Source organism: Oncorhynchus tshawytscha, linkage group LG18 (genome assembly GCF_018296145.1).
Source record: "Oncorhynchus tshawytscha isolate Ot180627B linkage group LG18, Otsh_v2.0, whole genome shotgun sequence".
Taxonomy (NCBI): Eukaryota; Metazoa; Chordata; class Actinopteri; order Salmoniformes; family Salmonidae; genus Oncorhynchus; species Oncorhynchus tshawytscha.
This window is the reverse complement of record NC_056446.1, coordinates 35,307,448-35,321,468: the sequence shown is the minus strand read 5'-3', so window position 1 is coordinate 35,321,468 and position 14,021 is coordinate 35,307,448. Positions and strand designations below refer to the sequence as shown.

Here is a 14,021-nt window from a genome sequence, read left to right as displayed (position 1 = left end):
ATGTCATCGTGTTTGTGAGAATCACCCCTTTCCACAGTGGCGTTAGTTCGTAGCCCAAAAGGTTCGTAGAGCAAAATGGGAAGCCAAATTGTTCGGAAGCTACAGCCATTTTCGTGAATAGACCGATTTCCGGGATGTCTCAGTCTGACAAACACCGCTGTAGCTCGGCCACCTTCCACCGCAGATGGGTTGTCTCAGTCTGACAAACACCGCTGTAGCTCGACCACCTTCCACCGCAGATGGGTTGTCTCAGTCTGACAAACACCCTGTAGCTGGGCCACCTTCCACCGCAGATGGGATGTCTCAGTCTGAAAAACACCGCTGTAGCTCGGCCACCTTCCACCACAGATGGGTTGTCTCAGTGGATGCTGACAAACACCGCTGTAAACCAACAGATTGATGGTGACCTTTTTACCACAGATGGGTTGTCTCAGTCTGACAAACACCGCTGTTGAGCTCGATTTAAGTTGCCACCTTCCACCGCAGATGGGTTGTCTCAGTCTGACAAACACCGATCTGTGCTCGACCACCTTCCACCACAGATGGAGTTGTCTCAGTATGACAAACACCGGAATGTAGCTGGACCAGAATTCCACCGCAGATGGGTTGTCTCAGTCTGACAAATGGACCGAGAATGGTAGCTCGACCACCTTCCACCGCAGATGGGTTGTCTCAGTCTGACAAACACCGAATGGAATGGTAGCTGGACGACCACCTTCCACCACAGACAGAGAATGGATGTCTCAGTCTGACAAACACCGAATGGAATGGTAGAGAATGACCACCTTGGAATGGTAGATGGACAGAGAATTGTCTGGAATGTCTGACAAACACCGCTGTAGCTCGACCACCTTCCACCACAGATGGAATGCAGAACGTCACAGGTGGATGCGGTGGAATGGTAGAGAATGACAGATGGAATTCTGGAATGGTAAAATGCACAGATTGAATGGTGATGTTTTTATTGGAATGGTTGGAATGGTAGAGAATGGAATATATCGACGAATGGACCGGAATGGTAGAGAATGGACAGAGAATGGAATGGTAGAGAATGGACAGAGAATGGAATGGTAGGCATTTAAAATGGACAGCAATGGAATGGTTTTGAGTGCTTTGAATTTGGACAGAGAATGGAATGGTAGAGAATGCACAGAGAATGGAATGATGGACAGGGAATGGATGGAATGGTAGAGAATGCCAGAGAATGGAATGGTAGAGAAAGGACAGAGAATGGAATTGAGGGAATGGTAGAGAATGGACAGAGAATGGAATGGTAGAGAATGGAAGAGAATGGAATGGTAGATCTGTGCTGGAATGGTAAACTTCTGGACCTAGAAGGCTGGACAGAATGAAGGAAAGGACAGTTTTTGCTCAGTAATGGAGGACTGGAAGGTGGAAGAGAAAGGACAGAGAATGGAAGAGAATGGAAGAGAAAGGACAGAGAATGGAATGGTAGAGAATGGACAGAGGGGGATAAGTGAGATATTTGAGTGGATCCTGCATCGATCCCAATACAGTGTGTTAATCCATTGAGTTCCCCTCTGGCAGAAAACCCTGGCTAAACAGTTGAACAGCAGAGCAGACTTTGGCCATTATAAAGCCACGCTGAGCATATGAAGTGGGGGGTGGTTGCATTGGACTAAACCTTGAGATTGACTTTGGGATCAGCATTGCCAGGCAGTTTTGCCTCTATAAAAGGAGGTATATAGATTATATCTAGTGATTTGGGGTTGGGTTGTGTATACAGGTTAAATCCACTATGGAACCTGCTAAGCAATGAGAGGTAATGCACTATCATTTCACATCATTTGTTCTAGGACTCAGAGAGCAGGAAGGAATGGCTTGTGCTGAGCAAGTTGATTTAGCTATCACTAGACATGCTGTCAGCTTTACTGACTACGGACAACGTAAAAAGGAATTATGATATGGCCTTCTATTCCACCCAGACTATTTCGCTTTAATCAATGGCTGTAAATCCATTTTTTCCCCCTATAGGATTGCGTCAAGGTTCTACAATCTTTACAAACTAAGGCAAATTACATGTTTACTACAAAATTAAATATTTTATTTGCTGTACATGAATTGTGACTGACATTTTATTCAGATTTTCCTCCCGCATAACATGACAATGAAGTGTAGACGGAGCGTAAATAAAACAACTCTACAACTAAAACCTCAAGGCAGCAGGACTACTGTTCAACTGATGGCAGTGAAACATTTGGTCTGGTCGTACTCAGACGGACATAAGTAGAATTCTTCATAGGCTGCAAAAAAAAAACAGCAGATGCTCCCATTATATACAGCATGTAACATCTACACAATTCATAATATGTTGAGAATCCTTAAGATGTAAAAAAAATAATAATAATTAAAAAAAATTAAAAAAGTTGGCAGGTGGTACTTTATACACAGACAAACAAATGTTCTCACAATATCCAATAATGTGCAAAAGACTGGGATTGCATGGACGTGATTGTACAACAACCAGACATTTTGACACATCTCTACTGACCTTGGCCATGCTAAAATACAGTTAACATCCATCCTTCCTTCCTTGAATTGATAACACATCTGACAGCATTGGTTAGGTGAAAATGGTCTCATGTCCCCTTGAGAAGGGCAGGAAGACAGAAAAAGCGAGAGCGGTGTATCCGTATCAGAATAGTAACAGAGACATGAAAGATGACAACAAGAGGTGGGGGTCTCACAGTGAAGGAAACACATCACTAGGGCCAGGGTTTAGCCAGCCATCCAGTCACAACCAATTGTCCTGGACTTGATCCTCGTCCTGTTCTCACCGGCCAGAAGAGCAGGGTTAGTTCAAGACTGTAGGTATCACCTTGTTAAAAAAAAAAGGCACACTATGGGGCCTCCCGAGTGGCGCAGCGGTCTAAGGCACTGCATCGCACGGGGGGGGGTTGACCAGGCTTGCTTAAGTCCACTGACATAAAGGAGAGGACATTATGGCAGTGGAGTTCATCTGTTATCCAGGGTGAAAGAGTACGGCAGGCTGTGAGGGACATTAGGAATGTTTGATGGTGTATTTGCCTTCCTGCAGCTGAGGGACGTAGAGTTTGGACAGTCAGGCTGTTTGAACCACACCTCGTCATGGTTTATGGCGGTTATTATGGCGCTGTGCGGAGAGACGGAAGAGGATTGGATAATAAAATATATGAATTTACAATACATACACCAATTCACTTACAACACCTGAATCTAGTGTATGAACGACAACAGTGTATCCACACAAGATCATGCTCCCACGCTCAAATGCGTCACATGCAAATATACATACAGAAACACACACACCATTTGAAAACATACATTTCCTACACAGACACCAAGACACACACCTGGTAGTGTGTTGGTCCTTCTTGTTGATACACAAGGCCTGTCCTCTGCACTACCACTGGCTGTCATAGAACAGTCTGCCCTCCTCTGACCTCGCCACATGGTGGTGTCTGTCCACCTTGGTAGGGACTACACACACACACACACACACAGCACAAACACTTCATAACGAAGGTACAACAGTTGTTAGCACTATGTATGAACATATACCCACACCATCTAAATACATTCAGAAAGTCTTAAATAAGGGGTGAAACTAAGCTGCTACCGGGTGGGGCTACGCCATACCGGGTGGGGCTACGCCATACCGGGTGGGGCTACGCCATACCGGGTGGGGCTACGCCATACCGGGTGGGGCTACGCCATACCGGGTGGGGCTACGCCATACCGGGTGGGGCTACGCCATACCGGGTGGGGCTACGCCATACCGGGTGAACAATAATTAACACAAAGACGCCAAGGAAACTGTAGGCTGCTACACTATTATTTAGCATTACAGCATGTCACCTACATGAAACACTGGCAAATGGACTTAAAACCTGGAGAAGAATAAATAAAACTATCGTTATAAGGAGTGGACCAAAGCGCAGCGTGGTTTGGGTTCATCATCATTTATTTTAAATGTGAACCAGCAACAAAGCAATAGAGTAACAAACAAAACGAACGTACAGCCTTGTAGGGCTCAAAAGCAACAACACAAAAACAAGATCCCACAAACAGGTGGGAAAAGGCTGCCTAAGTATAATCCCCAATCAGAGACAACGATAGACAGCTGCCTCTGATTGGGAACCATACCCGGCCAACAAAGAAATAGAAAACATAGAAATAATAAACTAGAACACCCCCCCAGTTGCACCCTGACTTACTCCACCATAGAAAATAAAGGCTTTTTATGGTCAGGACGTGATATATATATACACATAGTTGAAGTCAGAAGTTTACATACACTTAGGATGGAGTCATTAAAACAAATGTTTTAACCCCTCCACAAATTTCTTATTAATTAACAAACTATAGGTTTTGGCAAGTCGGTTAGGACATCTACTTTGTGCATGACACAAGTCATTTTCCCAACAATTGTTTACCGTACAGATAAAAAATTCAATCTACTTTTCATCCCTGCTCTTAATATAATGTGGGACCAGATACTGTAACAAATGAAAGACATAAATCTGAGATTCTTACCATCAACCTTGACCCTGTGCGACCCTAATGTCACCTCCACCTGTGGTGCATACAGAACAAGATTGAAAAGTTAAATTCCAACCCTAACAAAATTACAACAAAGACTTACATTTGGTTAACTCAAATACCTTTCGTATTGCTGTCCAGTCTTCAAGTACATCGAGGTCTTGCAACATGTAAACAATATATGGACGTGGGAAAGGGTTAAGTAAAAAGCTCAAGTTCTTTATTGATATTAGCACTGACCGTATCTGTATCTAATACAACATCGATAGAGTAAGACGGGTAGAAAGGATATCTGAGACAACAACAGGCTTCTTTTTCTTGACAGGGCAGAAGGGATCCTTCGTCTTGTTCTTCCGTGAACATAAACCATCGTTCCACAGTTCTGGAATGCAGAGACAGAGCAAGAAGAGCGCAAAGCCACTCAAGACAGTTAGTGCCTTCAGAAAGTGTTCCCACCCCTTCACTAAGCACAGACAAACATCCTAGAGGAAAACCTGGTTCAGTCTACTGTCCACCAGACACTGGGAGATGAATTCACCTTTCAGCAGGACAATAACCTAAAAACACAAGGCCAAATCTATCATTGAGTTGCTTACCAAGAAGACCGTGAATGTTCCTGAGTTGCCACGTTAGTTTTGACTTAAATCTGCTTGAAAATCTATTGCAAGATCTGAAAATGGTTGTCTAGCAATGATCAACAACCAATTTAACAGAGCTTGAAGAATTTCGAAAATAATAAATGGGCAAATGTTGCACAATCCAAGAGAGAAAAGCTCTGAGAGACTTACCCAGAAAGACTCACAGCTGTAATCACTGCCAAAGGTGCTTCTACAAAGTACTGACTCAGGGGTGTGAATACTATTGTAAATTAGATATTTCTGTACTTAATATTCCAAGTAATTTGCAAAAATGTTTAAAAAAATGGTAACCCATAATTCACTTTGTCATTATGGGATACCATTTGTAGATGGGTGAGAGAAAAAAATATATAAATTGAATACATTTTGAATTCAGTCAAACAAGATAAGAAAAGAAAACCCACTGCTCTTGATAGCATCACTGCTCTTTAATAAGCGTTACGTATCGACCTCAAGGCCTTCGTCAGAGCTTGTGTGTGTGTCTCGAATTTGCACCCTTATGCATCATCGGTTCAATGATAATCGAATGTGGTTGGAGTCGAGGGAAAATAAGCAAGTTGTACCAAATATAACCATGTGCATTTCATAAGTATTCACATCAAAATGTGGAATAAGTCAAGGGGTATGAATACTCTGCGAAGGCACTTTCAATCCGAGCTGGTATACCTGAGATTGTAGGTTATGCAGGATTTTTCCCTCTCCAGCCCTGCATTTAAACACCTAATTCAACACATCACCTACCCTCAATGCCCTTCATTTAGTTCAATCAGGAGTGTCAGTAATAGCATTTACTTAGATTAACAGGCTTTAAAGTCATTTCCAACTAATATTGACTGTACAGCAATAGCCCTTCCTCATCGTCCTCTGTATGTAGTAAACAGGATCAGAGTATTGCATATAGCCCGGGGCTATAGCCTCCTGTACCTGAGGTGATGTCGATACTGTGTCGGTCCTCCTCCAGGCGTCTGATCTTCTCCTCCAAGTCACTGTGCACCGTGTCAAACAGCAACAGCTTCTCGCTCTGGGAGGAAACACAGAACATGGATGAGTACTGTAGTACTACCAAAACCATGGCGAGAGACCCTGGTCCAATACATACAAAAATGTAACTTTGCTGATTGCATAACTGCAAAGCATTCTACGTTATTGTCCAGTAGTTTGCCATGCAACCTTCATTCCTTGAGGTAGCCATATTGGTGACCTGTATGTGACTAGACAAGGGAAAGCAAGGATTCAAACAAACTGCTTTCCACAGCCCGAAACCTCAGACAAGGCCAGAGACAATGATTTAATTCCACGTTTGATCACTGTCACATTATTCACTGGCCCAACAATTGGCCCTTGGGGATCAATAAAGTTGTATCGTATTGAATTGACCCGACCTCCCAGTGTTGGCAGGCAGCCTGGATCTCACAGTCGTACTTGTTCTTCACAGACTCCAGACACAGCTCTTGGTAGATCCCTAGAGAAGATACAAGACAAGGAAAACATCTCTTTAGTCTTGGCACCCTTCAGAAGGTTGGACGTCACTGAGAACAGAGCCATACATCTACAGTGTAACAGTACATTGTATATAAGACACGATAGTACTTTATTCATTTCATAGGGGGGGACATATTATTGCACCAGCCAACACATACATTACCAATAAATACACCATTAAAAACACAAGGACACACAGGCATTACCAATAAATACACCATTACAACACAAGGACACACAGACATTACCAATAAATACACCATTACAACACAACAAGGACACACAGGCATTACCAATAAATACACCATTAAAACACAAGGACACACAGACATTACCAATAAATACACCATTACAACACAACAAGGACACACAGACATTCCAAGCATCACATCAATGAATATAAAAAGTGTTTGTGTTAAAAAGGATGAGCGGAAACATTATGCTTTAGACCTGGCTAAAATAAATCTGTCTGCCATAGCGCTCTGATGCTCCAGGTACTGTGGAGGGGGTGGCTAGTGTTGGCCATAGCGCTCTGATGCTCCAGGCAGGTACTGTGGAGGTGGTGGCTAGTGTTGGTGCGCTCTGATGCTCCAGGTACTGTGGAGGGGGTGTCTAGTGATGGGCCATAGCCAGGCTCCAGGTACTGTGGAGGGGTGGCTAGTGTTGGCCATAGCACTGTGATGCTCCAGGTACTGTGGAGGGGTGACTAGTGTTGGCCATAGCACTGTGATGCTCCAGGTACTGTGGAGGGGTGGCTAGTGTTGGCCATAGCGCTCTGATGCTCCAGGTACTGTGGAGGTGGTGGCTAGTGTTGGCCATAGCACTGTGATGCTCCAGGTACTGTGGAGGGGGTGGCTAGTGTTGGCCATAGCACTGTGATGCTCCAGGTACTGTGGAGGGGGTGGCTAGTCTTGGCCATAGCACTGTGATGCTCCAGGTACTGTGGAGGGGGTGTCTAGTCTTGGCCATAGCACTGTAATGCTCCAGGTACTGTGGAGGGGGTGGCTAGTGTTGGCCATAGCACTGTGATGCTCCAGGTACTGTGGAGGGGGTGTCTAGTCTTGGCCATAGCACTGTAATGCTCCAGGTACTGTGGAGGGGGTGACTCGTGCTGGCTTCTATGCGCCTCATTTTTCTGAGGATCCGCTTATCCAGGATGGGCTCTAGATTGTCCTGGTGGGTGCCGATGATAGATCCAGCCTTCTGAGACTATAGACAATGTATATAAACAAATGTCTGTTAGTTATATTTGGAGGTAGCCTACCCAGGAACCCAGTAGGTAGGTCATCTAAGGAACACACAACTAAAATGTTAGAAAACCACTGATCTTTCTGACGTTGACATCAGCCGCCTGTCACAACTAAAGTTAAAATGCAATGTGGGACGTTAGTATCCAATCTAGTGTAGGCAAAGTGACATGGAAACCCACCGCCCACTTTAGTTCTGATCTGCATATTCTCCTGTAGGTTGGCCAGTGGTTCCAGATACTCTTGGGCACAGGCTGCTATGACCTCCTGTAGCTTTATATCCACCTGACAGAGCCTCTCCTTGTACAGCCTAGTCATAACGGGATAGACAGGGGTGAGTCAATATAGCAGCATCATCAGTAGCTAGTTGACTTGGCTTAAACATGCACGTAAACATGGATCAGAAAGAAATCAATCTGGTAAGACTGAATCAATTTGCGAAGTAGCCAATTTTATTTACTGTTCTTTCAAGTCGCCGAATTGCTTCTCCAGGGTAGTCATCTCGTCCATGCATTCCACTCGTCTCCTCTCGCAGTCCTCGTCGTTCATCTCTGTTGGCAAAATAAACATGTCAACTGTCAGACAACTCCAACACAGTAAACAAAGTAGAAGTAGCAAGCTAACAACTATAGCAACATGGCCACGCATCACTTTAGTCATAAAGGAGACCATAACCAAAATCGCCATGCATACTGTACTAACACACACGTAAAACATTTTGAAACTGCATAACAGCAAGCTGCATTTGGCCTAGTTAAATCTAGTTAGCTACATTTACTGTATTCCTTACCCGAGCTGTCTCCATCTTCAGATACAGAAGAGCTGACGGTGTCTTCTTCGTCCGTGCTACTAGCGTCTTGCTCTGTGAAATCAACCTCCATATTCTTCGTGGTTGCTTTCTTTCTTTTCGCGAACTTGCACTTATTAAATGACTGACGATAGGTTGGCGACCTAAATTGTGTCAAAATAAGAGTGTTTTATCAATATAAACAAAGACGGCTAAACAACTAACTAGATTGTTAGTTAGCTAAAACAGAGCGGAAACTGGACAACGATTTTTTTAAATAAGTAACCCAAAATAGACCACAGTCTGTCGTTTCTAATGGGAAGAAATGAGTCTTCTTCTGTGGATTTTATATGGCGGTTGGCAACCAACTTTAAGGTGCATTACCGCCACCAATCGGTCTGGATTCTGGACCAGAGACAGTGAAGGTTTTATTCTACCCAATAATCTCGTCTCCCAAACGAAACGAAATACATAATTAAAAACTACATCCCCTGAAGATGTCTCAGCAGTTCACTTAATCCTGGCTCTTCAGCCCCATTACTCCTCAAATCTAATAACAATCGCTACCTTTCTCTCACATATTTCTGGCACTGAAATAGAATATCCACTGTCTCCATCACCTCCTGACAATGATCACACCTCCCAGCCGGATGTTTCCCCACCACTTTCAATGTACTTGTGTGTAACAGTCTCAGCCTTGTGACAACACTTTACCTCCCTTCTCTAGCGGCCTGAGGACCAACCTGCCCCCACCTTTTCCTTGATCTTATACAGGTGTCAAAATAAATCAAATCAAATTTTAATTGGTCACATACACATGATTAGCAGATGTTATTGCGGGTGTAGCGAAATGCTTGTGCTTCTAGCTCCGACAGTGCAGTAATATCTAACAAGTAATATCTAAAAGAAATTACACAGCATATACCCAATACACATAAATCTAAGTAGGAATGAATTAAGACTATATACATATGGATGAGCGATGTCAGAGCGGAACGGACTAAGATACAGTAGAATAGTGTAGAATACAGTATATATGTGTGATGCAAGATATGTAAACATTATTAAGTGAATCAGATACCGTAAAATAGTACAGAATACAGTATATACATATGAGATGAGTAATGCCAGATATGTAAACATTATTAAAGTGACTAGTGTTCCATTCCTTAAAGTGGCCAGCGATTTCTAGTCTATGCCTACAGGCAGCAGCCTGTAATGTGCTAGTGATGGCTGTTTAACAGTCTGATGGTCTTGAGATAGAAGCTGTTTTTCAGTGTCTCTGTCCCAGCTTTGTTGCACCTGTAGTGACCAAAGCTTTCTGGATGATAGTGGGGTAAACAGGCAGTGACTCTGGTGGTTTATGTCCTTGATGATCTTTTTGGCCTTCCTGTGACATCGGGTGCTCTAGGTGTCCTGGAGGGCGGGTAGTTTGCCCCCGGTAATGCGTTGGGCAGACCGCACCACCCTCTGGAGACCCTTTCGGTGCAGTTGCCGTACCAGGCGGTGATACACCCGACAGGATGCTTTCAATTGTGCATAAGATTGTGAGGGTTTTAGGTGACAAGCCACATTTCTTCAGCCTCTTGAAGTTGAAGAGGCTCTGTTGCTCCTTCTTCACCACATTGTTGTGTCGTCTGCACACTTGATGATTGAGTTGGAGGCATGCTTGGCCACTCAGTCATGGGTGAACAGGGAGTACAGGAGGGGGCTGAGCACGCACCCTTGTGGGGCCCCAGTGTTGAGGATCGGCGGAGTGGAGATGATGTTTCCGACCTTCACCACCTGGGGGATTCCTGTCAGGAGGTCCAGGACCCAGTTGCACCGGGCGGGGTTCAGACCCAGAGCCTCGAGCTTAATGATGAGCTTGGAGGGTACTATGGTGTTGAATGCAGAGCTATAGTCAATAAACAGCATTCTTACATAGCATCCTCTTGTCCAGATGGGATAGAGCAGTGTGCAGAGTGATGGCGATAGCATCGTCTGTGGATCTATTGGGGCGTTAAGCAAATTGAAGTGTGTCTAAGGTGGCAGGTAACAGGTAATATGATCCTTGGCTGGTCTCTCAAAGCACTTTGTGATGTCAGAGGTGAGTGTTCCAACAGGTTTTTAACCACTGTTCCTAATAATTCCTTGGCTTCTGTTTTACTGATGGACAATTCCATCTCAACATTAGGATGTTTAAGAGCCTGCTTGGCAATAATATCCACTTCCTCATTCCCCTCTACTCCCACATGAGCTGGTACCCAGAGGAACATCACAAATACCCCCATCTGTTTCACCCTATACAAGCACTGCAAAACCTCATACAATACATTCTGTCTGTTCTGAGACAGAAATGAATTTAAGTTCATCAGTGCTGCACAGGAGTCAGAGCAGATGACTACCCTGTCTGGCCTCACCTCCTCCACACACACTGCAGTCAATAGTATGGCCAACAACTCCATTGGGTAAACAGATAAATGATCTGTAGCTCTTTTTGTCGCTGCCACCTTAAACTCAGGAACACTAAAATCTGCTCCTGCCCTCCCTGTTTTGGGGTCCTTAGATCCATCTGTGAATTTATTAAAGAGAGCATAGTATTGTGTTATTAAGTGTTCACTTACAACTGAATCTACTCCTTCCTCAACATCTCTTACCCTCTCAAGCAACCATAGATCTATCGGTGGTTGAGGGAGAAACCAATGTTACAGCAGGAAGAAGCACAGAGGGACTAAACTCCCTCCCAAACAACCCCATCTCTCTCGCCATGCAATTGCCTATCCAACCAAAGCTTGTATTCAGATTTCGTCCATGTTCCCAACACTCTAGGAGCACCTTTTTGTAGGATGTCCTTGTAGATTGTAGATTTACCCAATATGTCATGGCTAGCTGTTGTCTTAACCGACATCTCTCCCAACACTACCTGCATCGCTGCCACCGGGAGGTCCTGAGGGCTCCACAACATATTCTTAGGGCTTGGGACTGGATAACATCTAGCTTTATGATCCATATGCTATACTTCCATAATCCAATGATGATTTAACAGCGCTATATATAACATTTTTAACACCTCTCCATTCCTGACAAGCAAAGCATCACATCCAATATTTTCCTTGCTTTGACAACGACTCTGTTAATATGCTCCGCCCATGTCAATCGAGTGTCAAACCAAACGGCCAGAAACCTAAACCCCTCCCACCCTCTCCAGATTCCTTCCATTCAGCTTCAGGTATATTTCCTCCACAACCTTCCTTCTAGAAAAAAACACAGTCGTTCTGCCCCTGGACAAGGCAGTTAACCCACTGTTCTGAGGCCGTCAATGAAAATAAGACTTTGTTCTTAACTGACTTGCCTAGTTAAATAAAGGGGGAAAAAAATGTTACCCCAGCTTTAGCTAATGCACTCTTCATCTCAGCCAACGTAAAAGGGCCATTCAATGTATCCCCCACCATCTCTTTCTGATCCAGCAACCCCAGATGTTCTCCTCTGACCCTCTCTCTCCCCCACCATCTCTTTCTGATCCAGCAACCCTGGATGTTCTCCTCTGACCCTCTCTCTCCCCCATGCTGCCCCTGTTCTGTCAGATTATTAGAGCTGTGCACCTTCCTGGGCTAGAGCTCAGCCCTACCTGGGCTGACATCTCTGCCTTCTCCACATCTCTCACTACAACAATCCCCCCACTTTTCAGCACAAGGAGATCCCAATCTCTTCTGACCCCACTCATCCTTTTAATCATCCCCCATACCTCTCCCACAGGAGTGGTCCTGCCTATGTTTCCACAGAACCAGTGCCAATACTCCCTCTTAGCTGTCCTAATGATCCTCCTTACTACTGCTTGTGCTTGTTTATACTGAATCAGGTGCTGGTAATTATGGGACCTTATCAACATTCTGAAAGCGCTGTTTCTAGTCTTCACTGCTTCTCTACACCCTTCACTCCACCAAGGGACTACGTTACTCTTTCTCCCCTATGTACCCATAGGAATCACCTGCCTTGAGGTCCCTACTATTGCTCCTATTATTCCATAATCTACTGTTTCTATATCTAAATTAAGATCTACCTGAGACAGCTCCTGTTCACTCAACTCCTACTGATTCTTCCTCCCCCATGATAGGATAGTGATCACTACCCACTATAGATTCCTCCAAAACCTCCCAACTACATCTGCCTGCCATTGAAAGAGCATATTCATTTCCAGTTACTGGGTCAATCCTGGTTCCCCAGCCGTCATTAAGACTCACAAGCCATTTCTCATCCAGTTACTCCAACACTTGTCCGTAAACAAATTAAGCATGACGTGCAATAACTAAATTCGCCTTTGCACTCCTAAACAACGCGATTAAAAAAAAACGTTGAGCAAAGGGCAAAGTCTACAAAACCTAGTTCACTCTGTTCATAACACATGATAGTTTTGAGAACAGAAAACTGTATTGAGATCAAATGTTTTCTCATCGATGAGAAAATTGTCAGAATGTCGGCCAAAATTAATCTCGCTCAATTTTATCCCACTGCCGGCCACTGGGCTTCCTCTCGCTACCACATTTGCTTGTGATTGGAAACGCCAAGAGGGTGCTTCCAATGTATTCATCCGGTGAAATATCTGTGAACTGGACGTTGAAAACATGGCTTCCGAATCGACAAATCTAATATTCCTTTGCTAAAAATGTACATCTCTGTTGTTGTTTCCACTAGATAGCACAGCCACAAAGTTGGAAACAAACATTTGCTTTTTGGTCTTAATTCAAGGTTAACAATGTGGTTACGGTTAGATCTAAAAATCACATTTTAAGAAGATACATTGTAAAAAAATAAATAAAAAAAACACATAAAAAAAAAACTCCATAACGTTGAACGCCAATCTCCGATAAACTCCACCGAATAAGAAGATGCATTGTAAAAATGGGCGGGGTTTAATACTTTGTGGCTGTGGTAACTAGTGACTATGCTGCGTGAGCTGCCTTTTTGCGGATTTCTGTATCGCAGTCAGCTAGCCATACCTCGATGCATCTGACCGGAGGTAGCTACACAGAAGTGAAGAGTCGCCCTCAATAATCGATAAACCGACGTGTTGGGGTACGTCAAATCTGATTCAGTAGTTACTTTTTCACCATATTGTCTGAGTTTTATCAACGGTAGGTAGGTAGCTAGCTAACTCAAACATTGCGAATGGTTTCCCGGTAGTTAGCCAGCGTATCCGCTAACTACAACAGCCGCAGCTAACCTTGTCAGACTTGTTCTGTTGTGGAGGGCAAAACCCTCTAACATTACTTGCCTAGCTAGCGAGAATAATTAGGGTAGGTTGGCTATAGCTGACCCTAACGACAATATAACCAATGCCAACGT

General features: G+C 44.0%; 2 protein-coding genes across 10 annotated transcripts in view; one reads left to right on the top strand and one right to left on the bottom strand.

The window, feature by feature from the left end:
- Window positions 1-2,043: 2,043 nt before the first annotated feature.
- Window positions 2,044-9,034, bottom strand: LOC112217935 (breast cancer metastasis-suppressor 1-like protein-A). Of its 6 annotated transcripts, none has more exons than XM_024378551.2 (10): window positions 8,700-9,032; window positions 8,370-8,460; window positions 8,092-8,219; window positions 6,563-6,642; window positions 6,105-6,201; window positions 4,835-4,924; window positions 4,665-4,729; window positions 4,537-4,585; window positions 3,354-3,480; window positions 2,044-3,133 (listed from the first exon to the last, which is right to left on the bottom strand). In XM_024378551.2, exons 1-9 carry the CDS (start codon window positions 8,788-8,790, stop codon window positions 3,404-3,406), a joined length of 768 nt encoding a protein of 255 aa, XP_024234319.1. In that variant the 5' UTR covers window positions 8,791-9,032; the 3' UTR covers window positions 2,044-3,133; window positions 3,354-3,403. The 6 variants fall into 6 exon arrangements, with proteins under 6 accessions (XP_024234319.1, XP_042156918.1, XP_024234322.1 ...); XM_042300984.1 differs by having other exon boundaries at window positions 4,537-4,576; XM_024378554.2 differs by lacking the exon at window positions 3,354-3,480 and having other exon boundaries at window positions 8,700-9,034.
- Window positions 9,035-13,593: 4,559 nt separating this feature from the next.
- LOC112217934 (RNA-binding protein 25) overlaps window positions 13,594-14,021 on the top strand; it is a 28,216-nt gene continuing 27,788 nt past the window's right edge. For 3 of the 4 annotated variants that reach the window (XM_042300983.1, XM_042300982.1, XM_042300980.1), the window contains exon 1: window positions 13,594-13,751. The gene's annotated coding sequence lies outside the window, so the exon portion shown is untranslated. The remainder of the gene's footprint in view (window positions 13,752-14,021) is intronic. The other variant, XM_042300981.1, reaches the window with a different exon arrangement.